This window comes from Podarcis erhardii (assembly GCF_964252035.2).
Source record: "Podarcis erhardii genome assembly, chromosome: 7".
Lineage (NCBI taxonomy): Eukaryota > Metazoa > Chordata > Lepidosauria > Squamata > Lacertidae > Podarcis > Podarcis erhardii.
The window spans coordinates 15,995,171-16,020,418 of record NC_138511.1 but is presented as its reverse complement, the minus strand read 5'-3'; the positions used below and the strand labels follow the sequence as shown (position 1 = coordinate 16,020,418).

The 25,248-nt window shown below is 49.5% G+C and overlaps 1 protein-coding gene and 1 long non-coding RNA gene across 10 annotated transcripts in view; one reads left to right on the top strand and one right to left on the bottom strand.

The window, feature by feature from the left end:
* The window catches only part of ARHGEF10L (Rho guanine nucleotide exchange factor 10 like), a 136,244-nt gene that overhangs the window by 28,565 nt on the left and 82,431 nt on the right, over positions 1-25,248 (top strand). For 2 of the 9 annotated variants that reach the window (XM_081870777.1, XM_081870776.1), the window contains exons 5-12: positions 163-254; positions 2,296-2,376; positions 3,100-3,266; positions 5,381-5,491; positions 9,091-9,193; positions 14,693-14,794; positions 22,509-22,615; positions 24,288-24,365. In XM_081870777.1, coding sequence (XP_081726903.1) covers positions 163-254; positions 2,296-2,376; positions 3,100-3,266; positions 5,381-5,491; positions 9,091-9,193; positions 14,693-14,794; positions 22,509-22,615; positions 24,288-24,365 — 841 coding nt within the window. Of the gene's footprint in view, positions 1-162; positions 255-2,295; positions 2,377-3,099; positions 3,267-5,380; positions 5,492-9,090; positions 9,194-14,692; positions 14,795-19,643; positions 19,747-22,508; positions 22,616-24,287; positions 24,366-25,248 lie in introns of those variants that run through there. The other 7 variants (XM_081870781.1, XM_081870780.1, XM_081870783.1 and 4 more) reach the window with 5 other exon arrangements.
* Positions 16,647-19,252, bottom strand: LOC309347090. Its single transcript, XR_014158840.1, has 2 exons — positions 19,091-19,252; positions 16,647-17,382 (listed from the first exon to the last, which is right to left on the bottom strand). It is a non-coding gene; the product is annotated as an uncharacterized lncRNA (long non-coding RNA).

Below are 25,248 nucleotides of genomic sequence, written 5' to 3'. Positions count from 1 at the left end.
GCCTGAGTTTGAACAGGACCCCTGTTTGTGTGCCTGTATTTTTAAAAGCGAAGGGCAGGTGCGCTTAGCTGCCGGGAGCTTACAGGTCTTTTGGGCTGTGGAGTGCGGAGGAAACGGCTTGAGGGATCAGCCCGTCTCAAGGTTGTCCCTTTTTACCTTCAGGTTCCTGGGCGCCGTCAGCAATGGGGAGATTGCCGGGAGCGCGCAAACTGGGGTGCGGACTCACAGCTGGAAACGGAGGAACTCCCGGCGAGGTAATGGCCTTGGGGGATGTGGCATTTGGGCCTGGATTCCTTGTGTTGATTCCTGCATTGCAGGGAGTGGATTAGATGACACCTGGAACCCTTCCCAATCTTACGATTCTTTGATTCGGTCATTCATTCATGTTAAAGTGTTGGTGCTGACCTTGAAAACCCTAAACGGCCTCAGCCCAGTATACCTGAAGGAGCGTCTCCACCCCCATCATTCAGCCCGGACACTGAGATCCACCTCTGAGGGCCTTCTGGCGGTTCCCTTCCTGCAAGAAGTGAGGTTACAGGGAAGCAGGCGGAGGGCCTTCTTGGTGGTGGCTCCTGTGGAACACCCTCCCTTCAGATGTCAAGGAAATAAGCAACGATCTTACTTTTAGAAGACATCTGAAGGCAGCCCTGTTTAGGGAAGTTTCCATCATCAACATCATTTTTTAATTTGTATACCGTCTTTCTATGTTACAATATGCAAGGTGGTTTACGAGCTGAAGATCTAGCAATCTAATGCAGTACAAAAATGTGATAATAAAACAAAACTTTAAACTAAGCAACCTACATCAAAAAGTAACACTCAGCAATTGTTATAGGATAAAATAATAATAACAACATATAAAAGTTAAACAGAAATCCACTCAACAGTTACAATAAATAATTTCTAAACTATAATCAGTAAAACAACGGCAAGCCACAGTACATAAAATAATACAATGCAAATTGAGAAGCAGAGACTAGAGGGTGGAAAGAGTCCTTGCCTGATGGAGTCTTTTAATGTTTAATGCTGTACAGTGGTACCTCAGGTTACATACACTTCAGGTTACAGACTCCACTAACCCAGAAATATTACCTCGGGTTAAGAACTTTGCTTCCGGATGAGAACAGAAATCGTGCTCCGGTGGCATGGCAGCAGCAGGAGGCCTCATTAGCTAAAGTGGTGCTTCAGGTTAAGAACAGTTTCAGGTTAAGAACAGACCTCCAGAACGAATTAAGTTCTTAACCCGAGGTTCCACTGTATTGTGTTTTTAATATTCTGTTGTGAGTCACCCAGAGTGGCTGGGGAAACCCAGCCAGATTGGAGGGGTGATAATAATAATAATAATAATAATAATAATAATAATAATAATAATAATAATTTATTATTATTAAGCAAAGGTTGGGTGCCTATCTGTCTGGCATCCTTTAGCTGTGATTCCTGCTTTGCAGGGGGTTGGACTAGATGACTCTCGAGGTCCCTTTCAATGCTACAGTTCTAGGATCTGGGGGTTTGGGGAGTACTCTGGACTCTTTAGCATACAAACATGCATGTTTCATTCCAGAAACCCACAGGTTGTACCCAGCTTAATGAATGAACCCAGAACATAGGATGCTGTGTCATATATGGAGCCTGGATCATTGATCCATCTAGTTCAATATCGCCTACACTGACTGGCAGCAGCTCTCCAGGATTTCAGCCCTGCCAGGAGATGCTGCCAGTGTGGGTTTAGCTTTGGACCTTCTGCCTGCCAACCAGGTGTTCTGTCACTGATGTGGGCCCTCGGCTCAATATTCTAGCCCTCGTGGTTCTGTATAGAAGGAAACATAGGAAGCTGCCTCTCACTGAGTCAGACCATTGGTCCACCTGGCTTAGTATTGTCTGCACTGACTGGTAGCAGCTCTCCAGGATTTCAGGCAGGGGTCTCTCCCAGCCCTGCCTGAAGATGCTGTCGGGGATTGAACCTGGGACCTTCTGCACGCGAGGCAGGTGCTCTACCCACTGAGCCACAGTCCTCCCTGCTTATGCCACACCAGTTGCCTTCAGTGGGTCTACTCTGTCAAACAGTGAGCATGCACCCCAAGCTTCTAGTCCTCATCGTGGCTTTGCTGTCCCTTCCTTACTGATCGAGCGACGTGGTCCTGTGCACAGGCACTGTTGCGAAAATGCTGTGCAGTGTTTCCGGTTCAACCAGAGTTTCCGGGCAGTAGAAATTTCCCCGGTTTTTTTTTTTTTTATTTTTTTCTGGCCTCGAATCCAGCCACCGCCTCTTCCCACCTTGTGTTGCTGTCGTTCCAGGTGGTCAGGCTAACTCCCCAGCCCCAGAAGATGTGATCTATGATGACGTTCCTTACGAAAATGTGGACCTGATCCAGCGTGGTACGGCACCTCCCACAATGCCTCCTTTACCTATCTAGGTTCTGTGTCTTGTTACTTTGAGCACTACCGTTTTCCCTCCTCCCCATTCATTTTAAATCACAACCACCTGCACTTGTTTTCCTGAAAGCATCTTCATCGACACTGAACTCCAAGCCACGGTTTATCAAACGACGATTCACCAAACCGGGGTTTGTTTGAGATGTAGGGTGGCTTTTTCAAATTCCTGTTTTCCTTGTGCAGAAAAAAGTACACAATGCGCCCTTAGTGCGGGCGAAGGAAGATAATACAACTCTATAGTAAGTGTTCTGTAGATCCTCTATTTTAATTTCACTCCCGGCTAAGCTACAGGAAAGCAACTGCATGGGTTGGGCTAGATGATTTTTGGGGGTCCCTCCCAAATCTACAGTTCTACGATTCTAATTTCCAGCACTGAAGGTCTCTAGCCTGGAAGGTTTTGCAAAGTGTGTCTGCCTTTTCCTGCCTTAATTCATCAGACTGGAAACATTATTCCTCATTCTCTGTGTTATTTCCTCCTTCCACTTCCAGGGGCTGCCTTGCTCTGCCTGTCTTCTCTCATCGTATTCTATTCACACCCTTTTTCCTTTCCATCTCTCCCTTGGAAGGTTCCTGTTTCAGAGGACCAATATCACCATCCTTCCCAGGTCGCGCCCACTCTTGCATCTCTGCAGTCCTTTTCGCTAACTCCCTGTCTCGTCCTTCCAGATTCGGACAAGAGCCTCATCTATGAAGATGTCCATCAGGACGGACCGCAGGAGACTGAAGATCTAGGCTGGAGCTCCAGCGAGTTCGAGAGCTACAGCGAGGAATCTGGGGAGGAGAGCAAGCCAGGGGCGGAACCAACAAAGCACAAAGTCTCTTTCCAGCCAAAGGTAACAAGGAGAGGGAGAGAATCTTGCACCTCCCTTGTCAGAGGCAATATGCCCCATAATAGCAGTGGCTGGGAATCACCAGCAGGGAGAGCTCTGGTCCTGCTTGCCGGATCCCCATTGGATGGGCCATTGGCCTGATCCAGCAGCCAGGTGGTTCTAATGCTCGTGTGGCCTGCTTGTCCTTGAGGACTAGGAACTTAGGACTCCAGTCTGAGTGAACACCAATATCTGCTCTGATTTGTTCTCCATGCTTCAAATGAGCACGGAGCAGGGAAGCTGGTGCTCTTCAGATGTTGCTGGACCGACCACAACTCCCATCATCCCTGACCCATTGGGGCTGTGGAGATGTGGGAAGTTGGAGTCCACCTGGAAGGTTGGAGGTTCCCTGCCTCTGAACTAGACTGTCACTTGCCTTCACCACCCTTGGCTACCTCCACTTAACTTCTCCTAGCTCCCTCCATCGCTTGCCTTCACTGACCCTAGCTCCTTCCATCACTCGCTTTCATGGCCCCTAGTTCATCGCTTGCCTTCACTGACCCTAGCTGCCTCCATCACTTGCCTTCACTGACCCTAGCTCTTTCCATCACTCGCTTTCATAGCCCCTAGTTCATTGCTTACCTTCACTGACCCTAGCTGCCTCCATCACTTGCCTTCACTGACCCTAGCTCTTTCCATCACTCGGTTTCATAGCCCCTAGTTCATTGCTTACCTTCACTGACCCTTGCTGCCTCCATCACTTGCCTTCACTGACCCTAGCTCCTTCCATCACTCGCTTTCATGACCCCTACCTCATCACTTGCCTTCACTGACCATAGCTCCTTCCATCACTCGCTTTCATAGCCCCTAGTTCATTGCTTACCTTTACTGACCCTAGCTGCCTCCATCACTTGCCTTCACTGACCCTAGCTCCTTCCATCACTCGCTTTCATGACCCCTACCTCATCACTTGCCTTCACTGACCCTAGCTCCTTCCATCACTCGCTTTCATGGCCCCTACTTCATTGCTTGCCTTCACTGATCCTAGCTGCCTCCATCACTTGCCTTCACTGACCCTAGCTCCTTCCATCACTCGCTTTCATAGCCCCTAGTTCATTGCTTACCTTCACTGACCCTAGCTGCCTCCATCACTTGCCTTCACTGACCCTAGCTCCTTCCATCACTCGCTTTCATGACCCCTACCTCATCACTTGCCTTCACTGACCCTAGCTCCTTCCATCACTCGCTTTCATGACCCCTACCTCATCACTTGCCTTCACTGACCCTAGCTCCTTCCATCACTCGCTTTCATGGCCCCTACTTCATTGCTTGCCTTCACTGATCCTAGCTGCCTCCATCACTTGCCTTCACTGACCCTAGCTCCTTCCATCACTCGCTTTCATGACCCCTACCTCATCACTTGCCTTCACTGACCCTAGCTCCTTCCATCACTCGCTTTCATAGCCCCTAGTTCATTGCTTACCTTCACTGACCCTAGCTGCCTCCATCACAACCCTGTCTTCTGGGGAACCTGTGACCACTCTGGATTCAGCCAGATTAGAAGTCCCATTATCCCTGACCGTTGCCCATGCTGGCCGCTGGGGCTGCTGAAAGTGAAAGAGTCCAGCCACATTTTGTTTCCTTATTTATTACACGACAGTTATTACCCACCTTTTTCCTCTTGAGGAGCTCCAGGTGGCATACATAGCACTCCCTCCTCATTTAATCCCCACAGCAACCCTGTGAGAGAGGCTCGGATGAGAGAAGGCAGTGACTGTTCCCTCAGGTCACACCCAGTGATCATCATGGCCCGGTGGAGGGATTCAAACCCCAGTCCTGGTCCAGCACTCTAACCATTATGCCACACCCACTCAAATAAGGGATCAGGGATGGAGGCCCTTCTGGACAGTCAAAGGCTGTGTCAGGGCTGCTTATGGCTGTTGGCTGTCCTAACCCCGCTGCTATTTTGAGGGTGGCTTGCTGGTGGTTCGGGGTCTTTTGCCTTTTTTCTGGGTCTTGGCTTGGAGCATCGTGTGTCTGCTTACCTGGATTTTTCTGTCTCTGCTTCCCTCCTCCTTGCTGCTGCGGCTTCCTCTATCCTCATGCTGGTTTTTTTTTGGGGGGGGGGTGAATGCCAGCTTTCTCCTGACCTTCATAGGTTGAAGGAGAGGTACTCCCGGACTAAGAGGGACATCCAGGCTTTGAAAGTCGGGGGGAGAGATATGCTGAAGCAAAGATACGACGGCAAGGTACTGTCTTTCCTCTGCACCCCACCTCGATCCCCCCCCACTTTTCGTCTGCATTTGGGTCGCGAATCACACTCTTCCTTTCTGCCAACCCGTTGCCTGTCTCTCTCTCTCTTTCTCTCTCTCTCAGCTTTGCAGAAACTAACCTGTTAAAATCTAAAAACACTAAAACGCTGCATCTTTTTCGCCTTGCAGTTTGCCGTCCTACACAGGAAGGGACGATTTCTTCATTCCAAGGGGTGGGGTGGAGGTGCTGCCAGCCAGTGGGCGGGGCCAGAGGCCAAAGTGGGTGGAGCATAATTGTACCTTTGCAAAGATATCCCAAGAGTAATCTAATCCAACGCCCTGCAATACAGCAGCTGTAAACACTATTTATTGCATTTATATGCCATGGCGCAAGGCAGCGTACATGGCTTTTCTCCTCCTCCTTGGCCTCCTTTAATCCCCACAACAACCCTGCAAGGTAGGTTATGCTGCGAGGCAGTGACTGCCCCCCCCAAGGTCGCCAGTGAGCTTTATCCCAGTGGGGATTCGAACTCTGCTCTCCCAGGTCCAAGTCCAGCACTCTAACCACTGCACCACTTGGCTTGTTTCGAAGCACACACACACAACTGTCTCTCTGGCCCTGCCGTCCAAGCAAGCAAGGGGCATGATTGGAGCTAAAGGCAAAAACACTGAGATTCCCTACCAAAGCTGAACTTGTTACTTACCGTATTTTTTGCTCTATAAGACTCACTTTTTCCCTCCTAAAAAGTAAGGGGGAATCTGTGTGCGTCTTATGGAGCGAATGCAGGCTGCGCAGCTATCCCAGAAGCCAGAACAGCAAGAGGGATTGCTGCTTTCACTGCGCAGCGATCCCTCTTGCTGTTCTGGCTTCTGAGATTCAGAATATTTTTTTTTATTGTTTTCCTCCTCCAAAAACTAGGTGCGTCTTGTGGTCTGGTGCGTCTTATAGAGCGAAAAATGCGGTATATTCCCTGCTCCTTTGTTGCCCTGTTTATTCCTATGAGCTACCCATCAGAAATAAAGTGGGGGGGGGGCAACCTGGGAGATGCCCCCCTCACCATGTGCAATGACATCTCCAAGGAAGGCTTCCTGGTGCCCTCTTTGCTATTCTTTTGGGCTGGCAAATATTGCTTACATTATAGATCCAAGCTAGTTTATAAAGTCTTGGCAAGTATTTTAAACCACTGTTTTTAGCAGAAAGGTGCTTTAAAACAACAACAACCCTGTGTCGTTTTGCAATATATGGGCTGAAGACACGGGTGGCGGCTCTGTGGTCTAAACCACTGAGCCTCTTGGGCTTGCCAATCGCAGTTCAAATCCCCACAATGGGGTGAGCTCCCATTGCTCTGTTCCAGCTCCTGCCAACTTAGCAGTTTGAAAGCACACCAGTGCAAGTAGATAAATAGGTACTACTGTGGCGGGAAGTTAAATGGCGTTTCCATGCAATCTGGTTTCCGTCATGGTGTTCTGTTGCACCAGAAGCGGTTTAGTCCTGCTGGCCACATGACCTGGAAAGCTGTCTGTGGACAAATGCCAGCTCCCTTGGCCTGAAAGCGAGATGAGTGCTGCAACCCCATAATCGCCTTTGACTGGACTTAACCATCCAGGGGTCCTTTACCTTTACCTTTAGATGGGCTGCATTCAAATTCTTGTAGACCAGACCAGACACTTCAGGTTACAGAAGCTTCAGGTTACAGACTCTGCTAACCCAGAAATAGTACCTCGGGTTAAGAACTTTGCTTCAGGATGAGAACAGAAATCGGGTGGCGGCAGCGGGAGGCCCCATTAGCTAAAGTGGTGCTTCAGGTTAAGAACAGTTTCAGGTTAAGAACGCACCTCCAGAACGAATTAAGTTCTTAACCCGAGGTACCACTTTAGACTGCAGTTAGTTCTGTCCACTAATTTCGACAAGTCTACTCTGTGTAGAACCAGTGTTGGGTGCAACCCTATATAGACCCTCCTTGCAGTTCTGCCCTGGGAATGATGATGAGCCCATTTGAAGGGCGGGTTATCTAACTGGAAAAAAATGAGAAACTGACAATGACTTTTTAAAAGTGTAAGGCTGCAGGAAGGAGAAGATCACTCCTATTCAGGGGAATCCTGTCTCCCGGCAGCTCCTTTGTTGAATGCAACTCACCCCCTCGCCCCCCAGTGATTATCCGAGTATATTAAGAGAGGAAAAGACCTGTGCTTTTGCCCCCAAAGGAGTACGGTTTCCTTGGCGGGAGTTTTGCTAGGAAATACTAAGTCCGTGATGCATCTGAATTGCTGAAAGCTGAAGTAGGAGAGTTTGATTTTGTGTTCAAATCCTGATTGCAGGTTTCCCAACAGGGGCATCCGGTTGACAAACCATGAGAACAGGCTGAGAGGGACCCGACAGGCCATCAACCTCTTCCATCTGCACTGGCTCTTCTTATGAGTAACAGTGGCAGAGGGCTGCCGTCCTCATGTCTTCCTCATGCATGTCATGAGAGCCAGTGTGGTGTAGTGGTTAAGAGCGGTAGATTCGTAATCTGGGGAACCGGGTTTGCTTCCCCGTTCCTCCACATGCAGCTGCTGGGTGGCCTTGGGCTAGTCAAACTTCTCTGAAGTCTCTCAGCCTCACTCACCTCACAGAGTGTTTGTTGTGGGGGAGGAAGGGAAAGGAGAATGTTAGCCGCTTTGAGACTCCTTCGGGTAGTGATGAAGCGGGATATCAAATCCAAACTCCTCCTCCTCTTCCTCTTCTTCTCTTGGGCTTCCTGCAACCACCTGTGAGAACAGGATGCTTTGCTAGATGGGCCAACAGCCTGATCCACAGATGGCGGCAGCTATGTTTCTGAATCCCAGTTGCTGGAGAAACACCAGAGGAGGAAAAGGCTCTTGTGCTCAAATCCCACTTGTGGGTTACCCTTTGTGTAGTTTGGGTGACCGCTGCAGCAATAATAATAATAATAATAATAATAATAATTTATTTATTTATACCCCACCCATCTGGCTGGGTTTCCCCAGCCACTGTGGGCAGCTCCCAACAGAATATTAAAAACACAATAAAACAACAAACATTAACAACTTCCCTAAACAGGGCTGCCTTCAGATGTCTTCTAAAAGTTTGGTAGTTGTTGTTCTCTTTGACATCTGGTGGGAGGGTGTTCCACAGGGTGGGCGCCACTACCGAGAAGGCCCTCTGCCTGGTTCCCTGTAACTTCGCTTCTTGCAGGGAGGGAACTGTCAGGAGGCCCTCAGCGCTGGACCTCAGTGTCTGGGCCGAACGATGCGGGTGGAGATGCTCCTTCAGGTATACTGGGCCGAGGCCATTTAGGGCAGGCTTCCTCAAACTCGGTCCTCCAGATGTTTTTGGCCTACAACTCCCATGATCTCTAGCTAGCAGGACCAGTGGTCAGGGATGATGGGAATGGTAGTCTCAAAACATCTGGAGGGACGAGTTTGTGGAAGCCTGGTTTAGGGCTTGTAAGGTCAGCACCAACACTTTGAATTGTGAAATTCTTTGAAAAGAGGTTGATTGCTGGATGAGATGGGTGCTGGGCATGATCCGGCCCAGGCTCTCCTTATGTTCTTGTGCTGATTTCACTCCTTCTGCACCTGGTTCCTTGCAGATGACCCAGCTGATGAAAGCGGCCAAGAGTGGCACGAAGGATGGCCTCGAGAAGACCAAGATCGCCGTCATGAGGACTTTCTTAAACAGGAAGGATGTCCCAGGTAACATTTCTTTCTGTTAGTGTTAGCCGTGCTTTCTTGGGTGACTAAGTGCAAAGGACCCGAGAGCCCTGCCGGATCGCAGCAAAGACCTCTCCAGTCCAGAATCCTTTCCCCCATGCTAACCAATCAGATGCCTTCAGGAAGGGCTCTCCTCTCCCTATCCTGAATGAACTTTTCACCCATTTTGATGCCTAGCCATGGTTTCTTCCCAAGAAACTTGGCACGCTCTGTCTCCCCGATGGAGGATAGGATGCTCAGAGGCCACAAACCACGATGGCTATGCTCTCCCTCCATGGATGGCTCAGGACCGCTATGCCTCAAGGACCGCCTCTCTCCATTTCTATTCTATTACAGTGGTACCTCGGGTTACATACGCTTCCGGTTACATACGCTTCTGGTTACAGACTCCGCTAACCCAGAAATATTACCTCGGGTTAAGAACTTTGCTTCAGGATGAGAACAGAAATTGTGCTCCGGCGGCGCAGTGGCGGCGGGAGGCCCCATTAGCTAAAGTGGTGCTTCAGGTTATGAACCGTTTCAGGCTAAGAACAGGCCTCCAGAACGAATTAAGTTCTTAACCCGGGGTACCACTGTATTCTATTTCTATGCCACTTTTTATTTATTCAAATAAATCCCAAAGCGGCTTACAAACAAAAGATAAAAATAAGATAATGGAACATCACGAATACGGCGTAAATCGTATGGAAAACATAACAGATCATCAGTAAAACAATCCCAAATTCCAAATAAAACAATTACCATATATGTAACGCTATTAGCAAAAAAACTCCCCTAAAAAATAAGCTAAACATCACAGTTACACCAAAGATCGTAGTATAGGATTCACAAAGTACGACAGCATTCATATCTATAAAACAATATTAACAACGTGAACCTACCCAGACCCTGAGATCTTCTGAGGCTCTTCTTCATGTGCCTCCTCTTCTAGAGGCCCAGAGGGTGGCAACATGAGAACGGGGCCTTCTCTGCAGCGGCCCCCAGTCTGTGGAATGCTCTCCCCAGGGAAGTTCGCCTGGCGCCTTCATTATACAGCTTTAGGCATCGGGCAAAAACGTTCCTTTTTAACCAGGCCTTTGGCTGATTGACATCCAATGCCTTTTTAAAATGTGTTGGGGAGAGGGGGAATTATTGGATAGTTTTGTTATTATTTTTATTACGTATTTGGTATTTTTATATTGCGATTTTAAGTTGTAACCACCTTGAGACCTGCGAGTATAAGGCGGTATACAAATTTAATTAATAATAATAATAATAATAATGGCTAGCATTGCTGGGAATCTCAACAGGGGAGTGTTGCTGTTGTCCTCAGGTCCCGCTTAGAGGATTCTCATTGGGGAAACCTAGTTGGCCACCGTGGGAACAAGATGCTGGCCTGATCCGGTGGCAAAGCTCTTCTTAGGTTTCTCAGGTTTGGTCTTTCCCCGTCTGGAATTCCCAGACGCTTTCTCTTTCGTTTCACTTCAGAGGTTGAGTCATACATTCACATCCTGCTTCTGTCTCCATCACAACCGCTTCCATTGAGTCACTGAGAAAAACTCCCGTGCGCCGCAGAGAGGACGATGAATTTTGGTGTGCGCGCACATCACAGTAATGGTTCTTGTCATGTGGCTTCTGCTGCAGCAAAACATCCTGCTCTTAAAAATAGCATAAGACTCATGCACGGGCGTCATCAGGGTTTATGTTAGGGAGGGCAGGATTCATGTTAGTAAGAAGGCAGAACTCAGTTATCTGCTACATGATTGATCGGTTTGTTAAGTACTGTATTTTTTGCTCTATAAGACTCATTTTTTCCCTCCTAAAAAGTAAGGGGAAATGTGTGTGCGTCTTATGGAGCGAATGCAGGCTGTGCAGCTATCCCAGAAGCCAGAACAGCAAGAGGGATTGCTGCTTTCACTGCGCAGCGATCCCTCTTGCTGTTCTGGCTTCTGAGATTCAGAATATTTTTTTTCTTGTTTTGCTCCTCCAAAAACTAGGTGCGTCTTGTGGTCTGGTGCATCTTATAAAGCGAAAAATACGGTATTTTTGTTTATTTACTTTGTGGGGGGGCAGCTACACCCATGGAGCCATGGGGTGTCTAAAGAGAAGCTCTTTGGGAATGAACTCAGCACACCCACCCACTGGCGGAGGAAGAGGAGTGTGGGGGGAGCGCACTGCCCCCGGCAGCGTGATCCTGGTGGGGTCCCATCATGGCTGCCCCCACGCCCGTGCTGGGCGCCATGCCCCCACAGGCGGCATGCCACGCCCCTGGGATGCACGCCAGCCCCAGCCCTGCCTGCTCTCCGCCCCCCGGTGCCGGAGCATGAAGCTCCGCCACTGCACCCCCCCCCCCGTTCCTAAAAATAAAATAAAAATACACTGTCCTACTTAGGGGATGAGTGTCTAGCACCATGGTTGTAGCTGTACAGTGGTACCTCTGGATGCGAACAGGATCCATTCCGGAGCCCCGTTCGCATCCTGAGTAGAACGTAACACGTGACTGCGTGTGCGCGGCTCACGTTTCACTGCTTCCGCGCATGCACGTGACGTCATTTTGAGCATCTGTGCATGCGCGAGCGGCGAAACCCGGAAGTAAGGCATTCCGTTACTTCCGGGTCGCCGCAGAGCATAACCTGAAAATGCTCAACCTGGAGCATAGTTAACCTGAGGTATGACTGTACAGTGGTACCTCAGGTTAAGTACTTAATTCGTTCCGGAGGTCTGTTCTTAACCCGAAACTGTTCTTAACCTGAAGCACCACTTTAGCTAATGGGGCCTCCTGCTGCTGCTACGCCTCCGGAGCACAATTTCTGTTCTCATCCTGAAGCAAAGTTCTTAACCTGAGGTACTATTTCTGGGTTAGCGGAGTCTGTAACCTGAAGCGTATGTAACCCGAGGTACTACTGTAAAGGCTTTTTTAAAAAAAACTAAAAATCTTGCATTATCCTACACTGTCTTGTAAATCCCTCTAGCCCTTGATGTGTGCTAAATGTGTCGAGGGGACATATTTATTTTGTTTCTTCTTGCTACGTTTTATATTCCCTCTTTCTTCCAAAGAGGCTGCTGTGGTTTTGCTTTTCTCTTCCCTGGATGATGAGGCACCCTTGGTGACCATGCTTTGGGTTCAGCCCATCGGCCTGGGTCTTCTGTCCAATGGGGATGGTATTTCCCCACCTCCAGCCTGCAGGGATCTCGCACGTTCTCCCAGAACTGTCACAGATTATACACAGAGGCTCTGAGATTACATCCGCAAGCTCCTTTTAGTACCCTTGGGTGCAGCTCAACAGGCCCTGGAGATTTGAATTCACTTAAAATAGCTAGGTGTTCCCTTACTACTTCTTTTCCTATCTTGGGCTACAGCCCCCTCCTTGCATCATTTATTCTGTTATCACCAGGTTGGGCATTGCTTTCCCTTTGGGTTAAGACAGAGGCAAAGTAGGTGCTTATCAGTTCTGCCTTCTCTCATCTTCAGGGGAAGCCGTGGCTGTTTAAAGCGATCTTTTTTCCTGGCGGTACTCAAGCGTACGCAAGTAACGGCACCTTTTCCCCCTGAGAAGAAAATCACTGGTGATGTTGTAGGGCTTTAAATGTTCCTCCTCCTCCTCCTCCTCCTCCTCCTCCTCCTCCTCCTCCTCCTCCTCCTTCTTCTTCTGCGATCCCTCGTGGCCGAGTCAGATTGTCTTCCATAAACACGGTTTTAACAGTGAGTCCATAAGTGACTGTGGAGGCCAATTCTGGATCCTCACGTCCTTCCACAGTGGGGACCCACTGGTGGACAAAGGTGGGGGCGGGGGAAGCGGCCTGCCTCGGGTGCCATCCCGGGTGTGTGTGTGCCACCGTGGCTGCCCCTGCCCCCTGGGACTCGCCACCCCCCCCAAGACACTCGCTGCTTGCTGCGGACCCCTGGGACTTGCGCCACTTGCCGCGCACGCCCAGGGATGTATGCCGCTCCCGGTGCTGAAGCAGGTAGCTCTGCCGCTGTGGGGACCTAGGTTTCCAGGCAGGAGTTGACCGTGGCGATTGCTGGCCTGGCAGCCCAAACTCTGGCACCACTGTGAGGCCATGCATGTCTGGGAGGGCCAAGTAAGTTTTACTCATTGAAATTACCAGAGGATCCACATGAATTTCAGTGGCTTTCTTTCTTTCTTTCTTTCTTTCTTTCTTTCTTTCTTTCTTTCTTTCTTTCTTTCTTTCTTTCTTTCTTTCTTTCTTCAGCGATCCCTCGTAGCCGGGTATGATTGTCTTCCATAAACACGTCCACACGTCCTTCCACAGTGGGGACATAGGTTATGGGTGGGAGTTGATCACGGCGAGGGTTTGCCAAACGTGCCTTCCTCTTCGCTGTTTCTCCCTTTCATTCCAAGTTTGACTTCAAAGCCCATGACACCTTTGGTAGGCCCACAACTTACATGGGGGTTACTTTCGGGCAAAGGCCAAAGCGCGGAAAGTCAGGAAGAAACCCCCCCCCAACAGAACCTCTCCTGCATGACTATTCCTATCTTACCTGTGAGATTTTGCTGGAATCCTATGCAGCCTTCCAGAAGCCTCATGCAACCTTCCCAGAGCCTAGTAGAGGTATTATAAAGCCCTTTTAGCAGCAGCAAAATCCAGCGCAGAAAGAGCCTTTAAAGCCCTCTGCCATCCTTACTCGGTTCCAGGAAGCTTGCCTGGCATCTCGGACAGTCTCTTCTGACTGTTCCTCACCCCCCAAACGACTCTGTGTTCATTCATTCATTTTCGCAGCATCTGCGCAAAGCTGCAGCCGTGTAACTAAATCACACGTAAAGTAGCTTTTTTAAAAAAATAATAATAATTGTTTGTTTCACAAGGAAATCTTTAATAAAAACAAACAAACAAACAAAGAACAGGTTTATTTGCTGCATGGTGCACTTGGGGCTCATATCAGCTGCTTGCCCCAATTCTGTCTGTCTGTTAGTTAGTTTGTCTGTCTCTCTTATGCGCGCGCACACACACACACACACACACACGGAAAGTACAGCGATCCTTTCCCTTGCGTGTGCCACGCTGAGTTCACAAGGAGGATTCCCAGCCGCAGGGCTTCTGAGGCTACAAAACCCCACTTCCCTCTCTGGGCCGTTGCGAAACATCCTTGGGGGTGTACCTCCTTGCAGGATCTGCTTACGTGGGCAAAACGAACAACTGGGAACAAGCGGAACTTGCTTGGGTTTTTCATGATTCTTTCCTCTTGTAGCTTCGCTGACTTAACCAGTGCAAATACATGCATATATATGCAACTGGAACACAGCTAGGGCTGGTGCCGTCTGAAGCTGCACCCTGCGAGACAAGCGCCCACTTTGCCCTTTGCTGGTTTGGGGTGGGGGGCAAAAATCCCTTTGAGCTTGCTGCCTCCCTCCCCCCCCAGCGGCTGTTGAGAGAACTTCCCTGAAGTTAGCAAGCATGCCTGGCTGTGTAAGGAAGGGGAGAGGAGAGTAAACACAGTATTTTCTTTCTGCCTTTCTTCTGATGTTTTCCTGGCTGTAGGGGACGGAGAGCCAGGCAGGAGTGCCATGGAGCCAGGCAGGAAGCGCTCTTTGTCCTGGACTGGGGAGCTTTCCAAAGCCCACAAGCTGTCCATGGACAGAGGTACGGATCTGGGGGCCTCATGCCCTGCCGGATCCTGTCTCCATTCGAGATGAGGTAGCATGATTTGCAGTGGAGTTTTGTAGTGTGTGAGCTTCTGTGTCTCAGCTTGCCTCTGCTAGTGAAGAGGGCCTTGCTGGGGGTTGCCCCCACCCCGGAACCCGCACACTTTGCACATCCTCAAGAGTGCTGTTGTTTTTGCAGAGGCTACCAAAAGCAGGGTGGTGTTGCTATCGGGGGGCGGGGGGGAATCTGGAAGCTCTGCTCCCCAACACGTACACAAACACAGAGGACTGCTTCGACCTCCCGCACCCAGAACACATTGCAACTAGTGGCATAGAGCAAAGGCACTCTGTGTGTCCTCAAAGACCCTCTGTATTTATTTTGTTTATAAAAAATATTTCCATACTACTATCTTCGACACCTCCCTTTCCATGGAGGCGCAGATTGCAGCTATAACAAAGATGGCATTTTTTCATCTCCGCCAAGCTAAGCAGTTGGCTCCTTACCTCTCTCGTCCTGACCTAGCCACTGTGATCCATGTGACGGTCACCTCCAGACTGTATTATTGTAACTCACTCTACGTGGGGCTGCCCTTGAGACTTACCCAGAAACTCCAGCGGGTGCAGAATGCTGCGGTGAGACTCCTTACGGGGTCCTCGCTGCGAGATCACATTCACCCGGTGCTATACCAGCTGCACTGGCTCCCGGTGGAGTACAGGATCAGCTTTAAGGTGCTGGTTTTAACCTTTAAAGCCCTATATGGCCTAGGACCCTGGTACCTACGGGACCGCCTCTCGTGGTATGTCCCACAGAGGAACTTACGGTCTTCAACCAAAAACATCTTGGAGGTCCCAGGCCACAGAGAGGTTAGGCTGGCCTCAACTAGAGCCAGGGCTTTTTCGGCTGTGGCTCCGATCTGGTGGAACGCTCTGTCACAAGAGACTAGGGCCCTGCAGGACTTGACATCTTTCTGCAGGGCCTGCAAGACAGAGCTGTTCCACCAGGCCTTTGGCCAGGGCACAGCCTGATTCCCTCCTTTGGCAATCCTCACAGAAATCTAGCCCAATGGTTGCCATTAATTTGATTTGAACTGATTTTATAATTAAATGATTTTAGAATGTTGTATTATTTTACTGTTGTTAGCCGCTCTGAGCCCGGCTTCAGCTGGGGAGGGCGGGATTTAAATAAAAATTTATTATTATTATCATTTTAAAAAACCCCCAACAAAGAGGTTTACAGTAAATAAGAACATGAAGCCCTGCTTTAGAGAGCGTATAAAAAAAAAGTTAAAAACCAGGATCTTTGAAACCATTTTAGAAGGATGTGCTGTATTCTTAATCACCTGTGATAGCCCTGGCAGAATGGAAATGTTTTAGGGTGCAGAAGGCATTTATTGCATTTCAGTTATTGCTTTTAACTTTAAAACTTTCATTGTGTAGTTGTGTTGCTAAGCCTTCCCTATGGAAGTCAATGGCCGCGTGCAGCCACCCTTCCTCCGTTACTGGGGCTGTCTGGTTGTGCCCCCGCTGAATTTTGTACCCGGGTCCATGCCCCCCCCCCACGCTACACCACTGGGCTAGATTTATCTGTTTCTTTATTTCATACAGCTGGATTGCAAAAAAACAAAAACCCACCCGCAAAGCGGGTTATGAAAAGAATTCATTTCACTTCACTTTTAATTTGTTCGCCCCCTTTCTAAATTACTATACCCAAGATGGTTTATAGGCTGAAGAAACAGATCACTCACTTTAAAACAATCTGATCCAATGCAAAAAAAGTCTTAATAAAAACATAACTTCAAAATGGTGAAATCAAGAAAAAAATCACAACCCTGCTTTAAAACTTGCAAAAATTTAAAATACCAAAGCAGATTTAATGATCACCTCAACTTTCTAAGCATATATATGCAAAGGCCTGACCAAACAAGAATGCTTTTAGCAGGCACCTAAAAGTGTCCTGCAGGGAAGTCTTCTGCTTGATCTCAATAGGCAGTGAGTTCCGAAGTGTAGATGCTGCCACACGGAATGATCGAGGTCTTACAGATGCGGACCTTTTGGGGGTCCTTTCCGGCTCTGCAAGTCTGTGATTCTAAAAGAGAGTGGGCTTTGTTGTTGGGGAGTGTGGCTTCCCAGCGACACTGAGGGCCCCAGCACCTCTCGATCTCATGCACCAGGCAGTGGCGAGCGAGCTTGAAGCCTTGCTTACTGTGCGCAGATCTGGTTGCGCCTTCTAGTTGCGGGTGCGGACCTCGTAGTTGCTTGTGCCAGCCGCTGCATAGTGGCACACCTGTGGCTAGAGCTCATGGTCTTTGTTGATGTGCCAACCCTTGCTTTTCGTAGTTCGCTGCTTTGACAGCCTTCGGATTTTGGAATGTCAGATCTTCGGGGCAAGGACTTGCCTGCCTTTTCTCCTTTACTGTTTTGGGACCCTCCAAGTTTTCCTATTTTCCAGAGGCAGTCCCAGATTTGCAGAAGCTGTCCCGGTTTCGGATTTGATCCTGGAATGTCCCGCTTTTCCTTAGCGTGTCCCTATTTTCATTATAGAAATGGGTATGGAGTTGTCTGACCCCCGAGCCAAGGAGATACAACCTTTTAGAATACATGTGAAGGGGGTTAACCCTGTATACGGAAGTTTTTAAAAAATGTTTAATGTTTTATTATGTTTTTATACACAGTGGTATCTTGGTTCTCGAACTCCTTAGTTGCCGAACAAATTGGCTCCCGAATGCCGCAAACCCAGAAGTAAGTGTTCTGGTTAGCGAACATTTTTTCAGAACTCGAACGTCCGACACACCTTCCGCTTCCGCAGGAAGCTCCTGCAGCCAATCGGAAGCTGTGCCTTGGTTTTGAATGGTTTGGGGAGTTGAACGGACCCCCAGAACAGATTACGTTCGAGAATCAAGGTACCACTGTATGTTGGAAGCTGCCCAGAGTGGCTCAGGCAACCCTGTCAGATAAGTAGGGTGCAAATAGTAGAATTATTATTATTATTATTGAATAGGATGTCCCTATTCTCATCGGAGAAATGTTGGCAGGTATGAAGGTTGCTCCAAGGGATGCAGGTGGTACTGTGGGTTAAACCACAGAGCCTAGGACTTGCTGTTCAGAAGGTCGGCGGTTCGAATCCCGATGGGGTGAGCTCCCCTTGCTTGGTCCCTGCTCCTGCTAACCTAGCAGTTCGAAAGCACGTCAAAGTGCAAATAGATAAATAGGTACCCCTCTGGCGGGAAGGTAAACGGCGTTTCCGTGCGTTGCTCTGGTTCGCCAGAGCGGCTTAGTCCTGCTGGCCACATGAACCACAAGCTGTACGCCAGCTCCCTTGGCCGATAAAGCGGGATGAGTGCCGCAACCCCAGAGTCAGCCACGACTGGACCTAATGGTCAGGGGTCCCTTTACCTTTTATGAAGGTTGCTCCAGCCTGCTCTGGAGTCAGGGGTCAGCCTGGTTTGGATTAAAGGCCTCGTTTCAACAGAAAGAGAGGAAGCTGTCAGAACAGTGGTCAGCACTGGCTGGCAGCAGCTCTCCAGGGTTTGAGGCAGGCTCCCCCCATGTCCCAGGCCTACCTGGAGATGCCGCCAGGAATTGAACCTGGGTCCTTCTGCATGCCAAGCAAGTGCTCCAGCCCTGAGTTACACTCCTCCTTCTCTTCGACTTCTGTCACATGCTCCATTAGGAAATGATTTCTGGGGGTTAATTTTAAGAGCTTGCAGGCTCTTCCTTCACCTATGCACCTTCCATTATTTTTTATTATTTTTAGTTGTAGAAAACAGGTGGGGGGTCTTCAGAATGCAGTTGCATTTAATACCCTGTTGCATCTGGAGGGCAGAAAATAACAGAAGTGTAAAGGTAAAGGGACCCCTCACCATTAGGTCCAGTCGTGGACAACTCTGGGGTTGCAGCACTCATCTCGCTTTATTGGCCGAGGGAGCCGGCGTACAGCTTCCGGGTCATGTGGCCAGCAGGACTAATCCACTTCTGGTGAACCAGAGCAGTGCACGGAAACGCCGTTTACCTTCCTGCTGGAGTGGTACCTATTGATCTACTTGCACTTTGACATGCTTTCGAACTGCTAGGTTGGCAGGAGCAGGGACCGAGCAACAGGAGCTCACCCAGTCGCAGGGATTCGAACCGCCGATCTTCTGATCGGCCAGTCCTAGGCTCTGTGGTTTAACCGACAGTGCCACCCGCATCCCCTGAAGCATAGAGCTGGACAATTGGAAAGGGGGGGGGGGGCTTAGGGGTCATCTGGTCCAAACGCCTGGGGTCCTCGTAGGGAACCTCAGTTTTGCAAACCGACCGTGTCTTTGGCAGAAGGTAATTTAGCTGCCGATGCAATTTTTGCTGCCTTCACTGCTTCAGGTGGGTCTGCTGCTTTGTCCCTCTCCAAAATATTTTCCTCTGCTGGTGTTGGTTGCCAGGTTCTCCATTCATGCCCCCCTCCAGCCCAGCACTTTCCCTGTCTGCCCCTCTGGCTGTTTCCGTCCCAAACCCTTCCTCCCCGCATGGCTGCTGTCCCAGCAGAGCAGCTGTTCCAAAATTAGGGAAGGAAAAGGTCACCCTTTGCTGGTCTATTTCTGGTGCCCTCCGATCCCCACCCCTCCCTGGGCAGCTAACACCCTGCGCTGCTCTTCCTTCTTTTGCCCTCCGCCCCTTCCCATTTGCCAGCTCCTCCTTGCAGCTGGTTGCGATGCAACCTTTCTTCCTCCGGAGACCCCTTTGCCAAGATCTCCCTGCATGCGAGTGGGAACTAGAGATTGCCCTGAGCTCGGAGAAAGAGGAAGTTTGGGGACAGTCAGTCCAGGCTGGCTAGAGGGTTTGGTGGGACGGGGTGGAGGGTCGGGCGAGCGGCACCCCTGAAGGGTGAGATGTGGCGTAAACGGCACCGGTCCAACCGGGAATTCATCATCATCCGTTCCTCTTCCTCTTCCTCCTCCTCCTCTTCATCTCTTTCAGGTAAGGCCCCTGGCATTTATTTATATTTGACTCAGGCTTCCTCCTTCAGCAAAGAGCCAAGCTCAGTGGTCCCATCAGCCGCTGCAGTTTACCCCTCTCTGGCACCCCCAAAGAAAATAAAAATAAATCTTGGTCTTGTCATGTGCCAGTCAGAGATGACTCAGCAGGCAAGTTTTGCTGGCTGTCGGGGTCTGGGACGGGAAAGTGTTTTTCTCATCTTCTTATGTCATGGATGCTTTAGCTGAGATTCCTGCATTGCAGGGGGTTGGACTAGATCAGGGGTCAGCAAACCTTTTCAGCAGGGGGCCGGTCCACTGTCCCTCAGACCTTGCGGGGGGCCGGACTATATTTTGGGAGAAAAAATGAATGAATTCCTATGCCCCACAAATAACCCAGAGATGCATTTTAAATAAAAGCACACATTCTACTCATGTAAAAACACGCTGATTCCTGGACCGTCCGTGGGCTGGATTTAGAAGGCGATTGGGCTGGAACCCCCCAGGCCTTAGTTTGCCTACCCATGGACTAGATTAATCTTGGGGGTCCCTTCCAACTCTACAATTCTATGGTTCTATGAAAGTGGAGGTGGTTAAAGTTAGTTTAACTTAAGAACCTGGTTGCTTTTATACTCAAACCTTTTCTCCCTTGCCATTTGCTGTATCCTTCTGAGGTCATTCTGATTTCACATTCCCTGAGGTGTGCAGAATTGGGGGAACTGGGGAGTTGCAACTTCCCAAGCAGTGAAGGGAAATGCTGTCTGCGCACATGTTCAGCCTAGCGCAGCATAGAAAGACAGGCTGACCCTTGACCCCAGAGCAGGCTGGAGCAACCTTCACACCTGCCAACATTTCTCCAGTGAGAATAGGGATGTCCTGTTCCATAATAACAACAATAATTTTATTATTTGTACCCCACTCATCTTACTGGGTTGCCCCAGCCACTCTGGGTGGCTTCCAACATACCATATTTTTTGCTCTATAAGACGTACTTTTTCCCTCCTAAAAAGTAAGGGGAAATGTGTGTGCGTCTTATGGAGCGAATGCAGGCTGCGCAGCTATCCCAGAAGCCAGAACAGCAAGAGGGATTGCTGCTTTCACTGCGCAGTGATCCCTCTTATTGTTCTGGCTTCTGAGATTCAGAATATTTTTTTTCTTATTTTCCTCCTCCCAAAACTAGGTGCGTCTTGTGGTCTGGTGCATCTTATAGAGCGAAAAATACGGTATATAATAAAACATTTAAAAACTTCCCTATCCATGGCTGCCTTCAAATGTCTTCTAAAGGTTGCATAGTTACTTATCTCCTTGGCTCAGGGGGTCATATAATTCCATTCCCTGCAAAATTTCTCTGATGGAAATAGGGACAACCTAAGGAAAAGCAAAGGGACGCGGGGTGGTGGTGGTGGTGGTGGTGCTGTGGTCTAAACCACTGAGCCTAGGGCTTGCCAATCAGAAGGTTGGTGGTTCGAGTCCCCGCGACGGGGTGAGCTCCCGTTGCTCGGTCCCTGCTCCTGCCAACCTAGCAGTTCGAATGCACATCATAGTGCAAGTAGATAAATAGGTACCGCTCCGGCGGGAAGGCAAACGGTGTTTCTGTGCACTGCCTTGGTTCGCCAGAAGCGGCTTAGTCATGCTGGCCACATGACCCGGAAACTGTAGGCTGCCTCCCTCAGCCAGTAAAGCGAGATGAGTGCTGCAACCCCAGAGTCGTCCACGACTGGACCTAATGGTCAGGGGTCCCTTTACCTTTACATTTAAGGAAAAACAGGACATTCTGGGATTAAATCAGAAACTGGGACGGCTTCTGTAAACCCAGGACTGACCCTGGAAAATAGGGACACTTGGAGGGTCTGAAGCTTCTCTTGTGGGGTTGCAATCTGGGCAAAAGCTCCACCGCCCCCCTGAGTTGGTAGGAAGATAAATGCAACAGAGGGAGGCAAAATACAGAGTCTTGGGTTCTGGAAGACGTGGCAGGAATGGGCTGTGATGATATTGTGGAGGACAGAAACGCCTGCCTCCTGCTGCGAGGCGTCCTGTGATGATGCGATGATGGGAGCGGCTATCTTCAGAAATAAAAGGATGACGCTATCATTTTGGCTCGGTCTACAAAGCATCTTGGAAGCTTGGAACTTGCACGGTTGTGCTGAGATGATTCGTTTGGGGGTGTTACTTCTCTGGATTTTTGAGCTGCTTTGGGTACATGGTTGCAAAAGCTCCAGGATGAAGAATTCTGTGTCAGATATAGAGGGTTGTTTTCAAGAGGTCCCTAGCAGGCTCTGAGAGGAGAGTTGAACAAGGAATAGCAACATTTAAAGAAAAGGGCGCAGGAAGTCATATTAGACCCAATTAACACATGGCTAACCTGTGTCCCTTCATTTCAGTGGGGCCACCCTGGAAGGATTTAGTGGGATACAACTCGCAGGCTCTTTCCTGAGCCCCTTTAAGAGCATGAGGCTTCCATGAGGACTAGAACCATTAAAAGCAATGCTTTGATGTCTGCAGCTGAATCTTTTAAGGGTGTGTTTCTGGACTGGCAATCCTGAAAGTGTGTGTTGAATCCTCTGGGGGAAGCAAAATTCATATTCCTAATTCCACAATTTGGCTGGTTGTTTGAATATGCCCGTTCCATATTCCCTGTTGCTTTGTTGTTCCTGGCTGCCCACAATAAAATTCTTCCAGCGCATTGTGTTGTGTTTCTCCCTGCAAGGGCCAGTAGCCCTGGAGATGACCTTGTGTGAATCTTGTGTCTGCATGCGTCCCCTTCAGGCGATTCCGAAGAGGAGGAAATGGGATTCCTGGAGGTCCCGGTGAATGATCTGAAGCAACTGTTTCCTGAGTTGGGCCCGATGCCCGAAGGGTTAAGCCCTCAGCAGGTGAGTGCTTAGGAACGTGGCTCATTCTAAAGTTTTGGAGCACCTCCAGGGAGTGGAAGCTGCACCCACCTTGGCTGCTTTGGGGGAAATTCTGGCTTTTGCAGAGACCCTAAAATATAGCTCAGTGCTGGAGCATCTGCTTGGCATGCAGAAGGTGCCCGTGGATATCCATTAAAAAAAAAAAAAAGATCTGCTAACAAGTGATGAGAAGGACATTTTTTGCCCAAGATCTTAGAATTTGAAGACAGGGGCAGGGAACCTTTTCCAGCCCAAGGGCCACATTTGCTTCTGGGAAGCCACCTGAGGGCTGCATGCTACTGGTGGGTGGGGCCAGAGGGGGGAATGGGTGGAGCAATGCCTGCACATTTCGTCTTTTTTTAAAAAAGGCTTCTTCTACAATCTAAAGGCATGATCAGAGTTAAAGGGCACCTTCTGCAGCCAGGGAAAAAGCATTCAAGGAGGGTGGGCTGGTGAGAGGCATGGTCTGGGATAGGGTCCCGCCGGCCAGAAAAGAGAGCCCCGGGGTCCGCAATTGGCCCATGGGCCTGAGTCTCCCTCCGCTCCCCCTGCTGCGGGTGGTGCTGTGGTCTAAACCACTGAGTCTCTTGGGCTTGCCGATCGGAAGATTGGCGGTTTGAATCTGCGCAACAGGGTGAGCTCCCGTTGCTCTGTCCCATCTCCTGCCAACCTAGCAGTTCGAAAGCACACCAGTGCAAGTAGATAAATAGGTACCGCTGTGGCAGGAAGGTAAACGGCATTTCTGTGCGCTCTGGCTTCCGTCACGGTGTCCCGTTGTGCCAGAAGCAGTTGAGTCATGCTGGCCATAGGACCCGGGAAGCTGTCTGTGGACAAATGCGAGATGAGCGGCGCAACCCCATAGTTGCCTTTAACTGGACTTAACCATCCAGGGGTTCTTTACCTTTACCTTTTATATATTAGTCCTTGGTAGGCCATTGCCCTGATCCAGCAGGACTCTTCTTTTCTAAAGGAAAATAATAAGAGAACTGTGCTTCTACCAGACTGGCATACTCTGCAACACGTCCTTGAGTCCCGAGTTGAAGAAAAATAAGGCACTCTTCACATGCCCAGAGTTCTCTTACAACCAATCCCTCTTCCCGTGGAACTCTGGGAATTGTAGCTCCATGAGCAGGGGTCTCCCTTAGCAATGCCCAGCCCCCTGAACAAACTTCTGTTCCCAGGAGTCATTGGAGGAAGCCACAATAACACCTACCAAAGCACCCTGAAATTAATTATGTAATTGTGTTGGTTTTGGACAGAAAGGCAAGTCACTTAGGTTTTAGAGGAACTCCAACTGTAGCAGACCAATGCAAGTAAATAAATAGGTACTGCTGCGGTGGGAAGGTAAACGGCATTTCCATGCGCTCTGAATTTCCTCACAGTGTCCCGTTGCGCCAGAAGCGGTTTAGTCCTGCTTTCCACATGACCTGGAAAGCTGTCTATGGGCAAACGCCAGCTCCCTCGACCTGAAAGCGAGATGAGCGCCGTATCCCTGTAGTCGCCTTTGACTTGATTTCAGCATTACCTTTTTTAGTGCTGATCAGTCCAATAGACCTATTCGGTCCCTGCATGCTGCCCCCCCCCCCAGTTCTTCCTCTCTCCTCCATGATGCTCTCTTGAGTCACCCCCACCTAATCCGACCCCCTCTGTACAGGTTGTGCGCCGCCACATTCTGGGCTCCATCGTCCAGAGCGAGAGAAGCTACGTCGACTCCTTGCGGAGGATCTTGCAGGTGAGAGAGCTTTCTGCTTCGTGAGCAGGGAACCAGGCACAGGGCCTTCTCGGAGGTGGCACCTGCCCTGTGGAATGCCCTCCCATGAGATGTCAAACATCTATTGACTTTCAGAAGGCACCTGAAGGCAGCCCTGTTCAGGAAATTTTTGTGTGTTTTACTGTGTTTTCAATTCTTTGTTGGGAGCTGCCCAGAGTGCCACTCAGATGGGTGGCATATAAATAGTAAAATTATTATTTTATCAACCTTTTGTCCCTGCCTGCTCTCGCCCACCCACCCCTGAGCAAGCGGCTTCCCCCGTCCTCTCACCAAACACGAACACAAACTTAGCAAAAGCTGCCATATACTAAGTCAGGCCATCAAGTCCACCTAGCCCAGTGTTGTCTACACGGACTGGCAGCAGCTCTCCAAGGTTTCAGGCTGGGGACAATCCCTGGCCCCAGTGGGAGATGTTGCCAGGGACCGGGCCTGGGACATCCTGAGTGCAAGGCAAGGGCTTTTCCACTGAGCTTTGGCCCTTTCGTGATTAAGGTAAATCAAGCTTCCAGTCCTCATGATTCTGAATAGAGGGCTGATTTAAACAATGTCCCCTTATATTAAGTCAGACCATCAGTCGATCTAGCTTAGTACTGTCTACACTGACTGGCAGCAACTCTTCAGGGTTTCAGACAAGGCGTCTTTCCTAGCCCTACCTGAAGATGCCATTGGGGATGGACCCCGGGGCCTTCTGCAAGCCAAGCAGCTATTCTGCCTACTTAGCTATAGCCCTGTCAAGGAAACCAGGAAAGTCACACATTTCTTGGGAGATCAGCTTAAAACACAACATAACACCCCAGGAAATCGCTTTCCCTTCCCCAAACAAGCAAAAGTCGTCCTCTGAGCT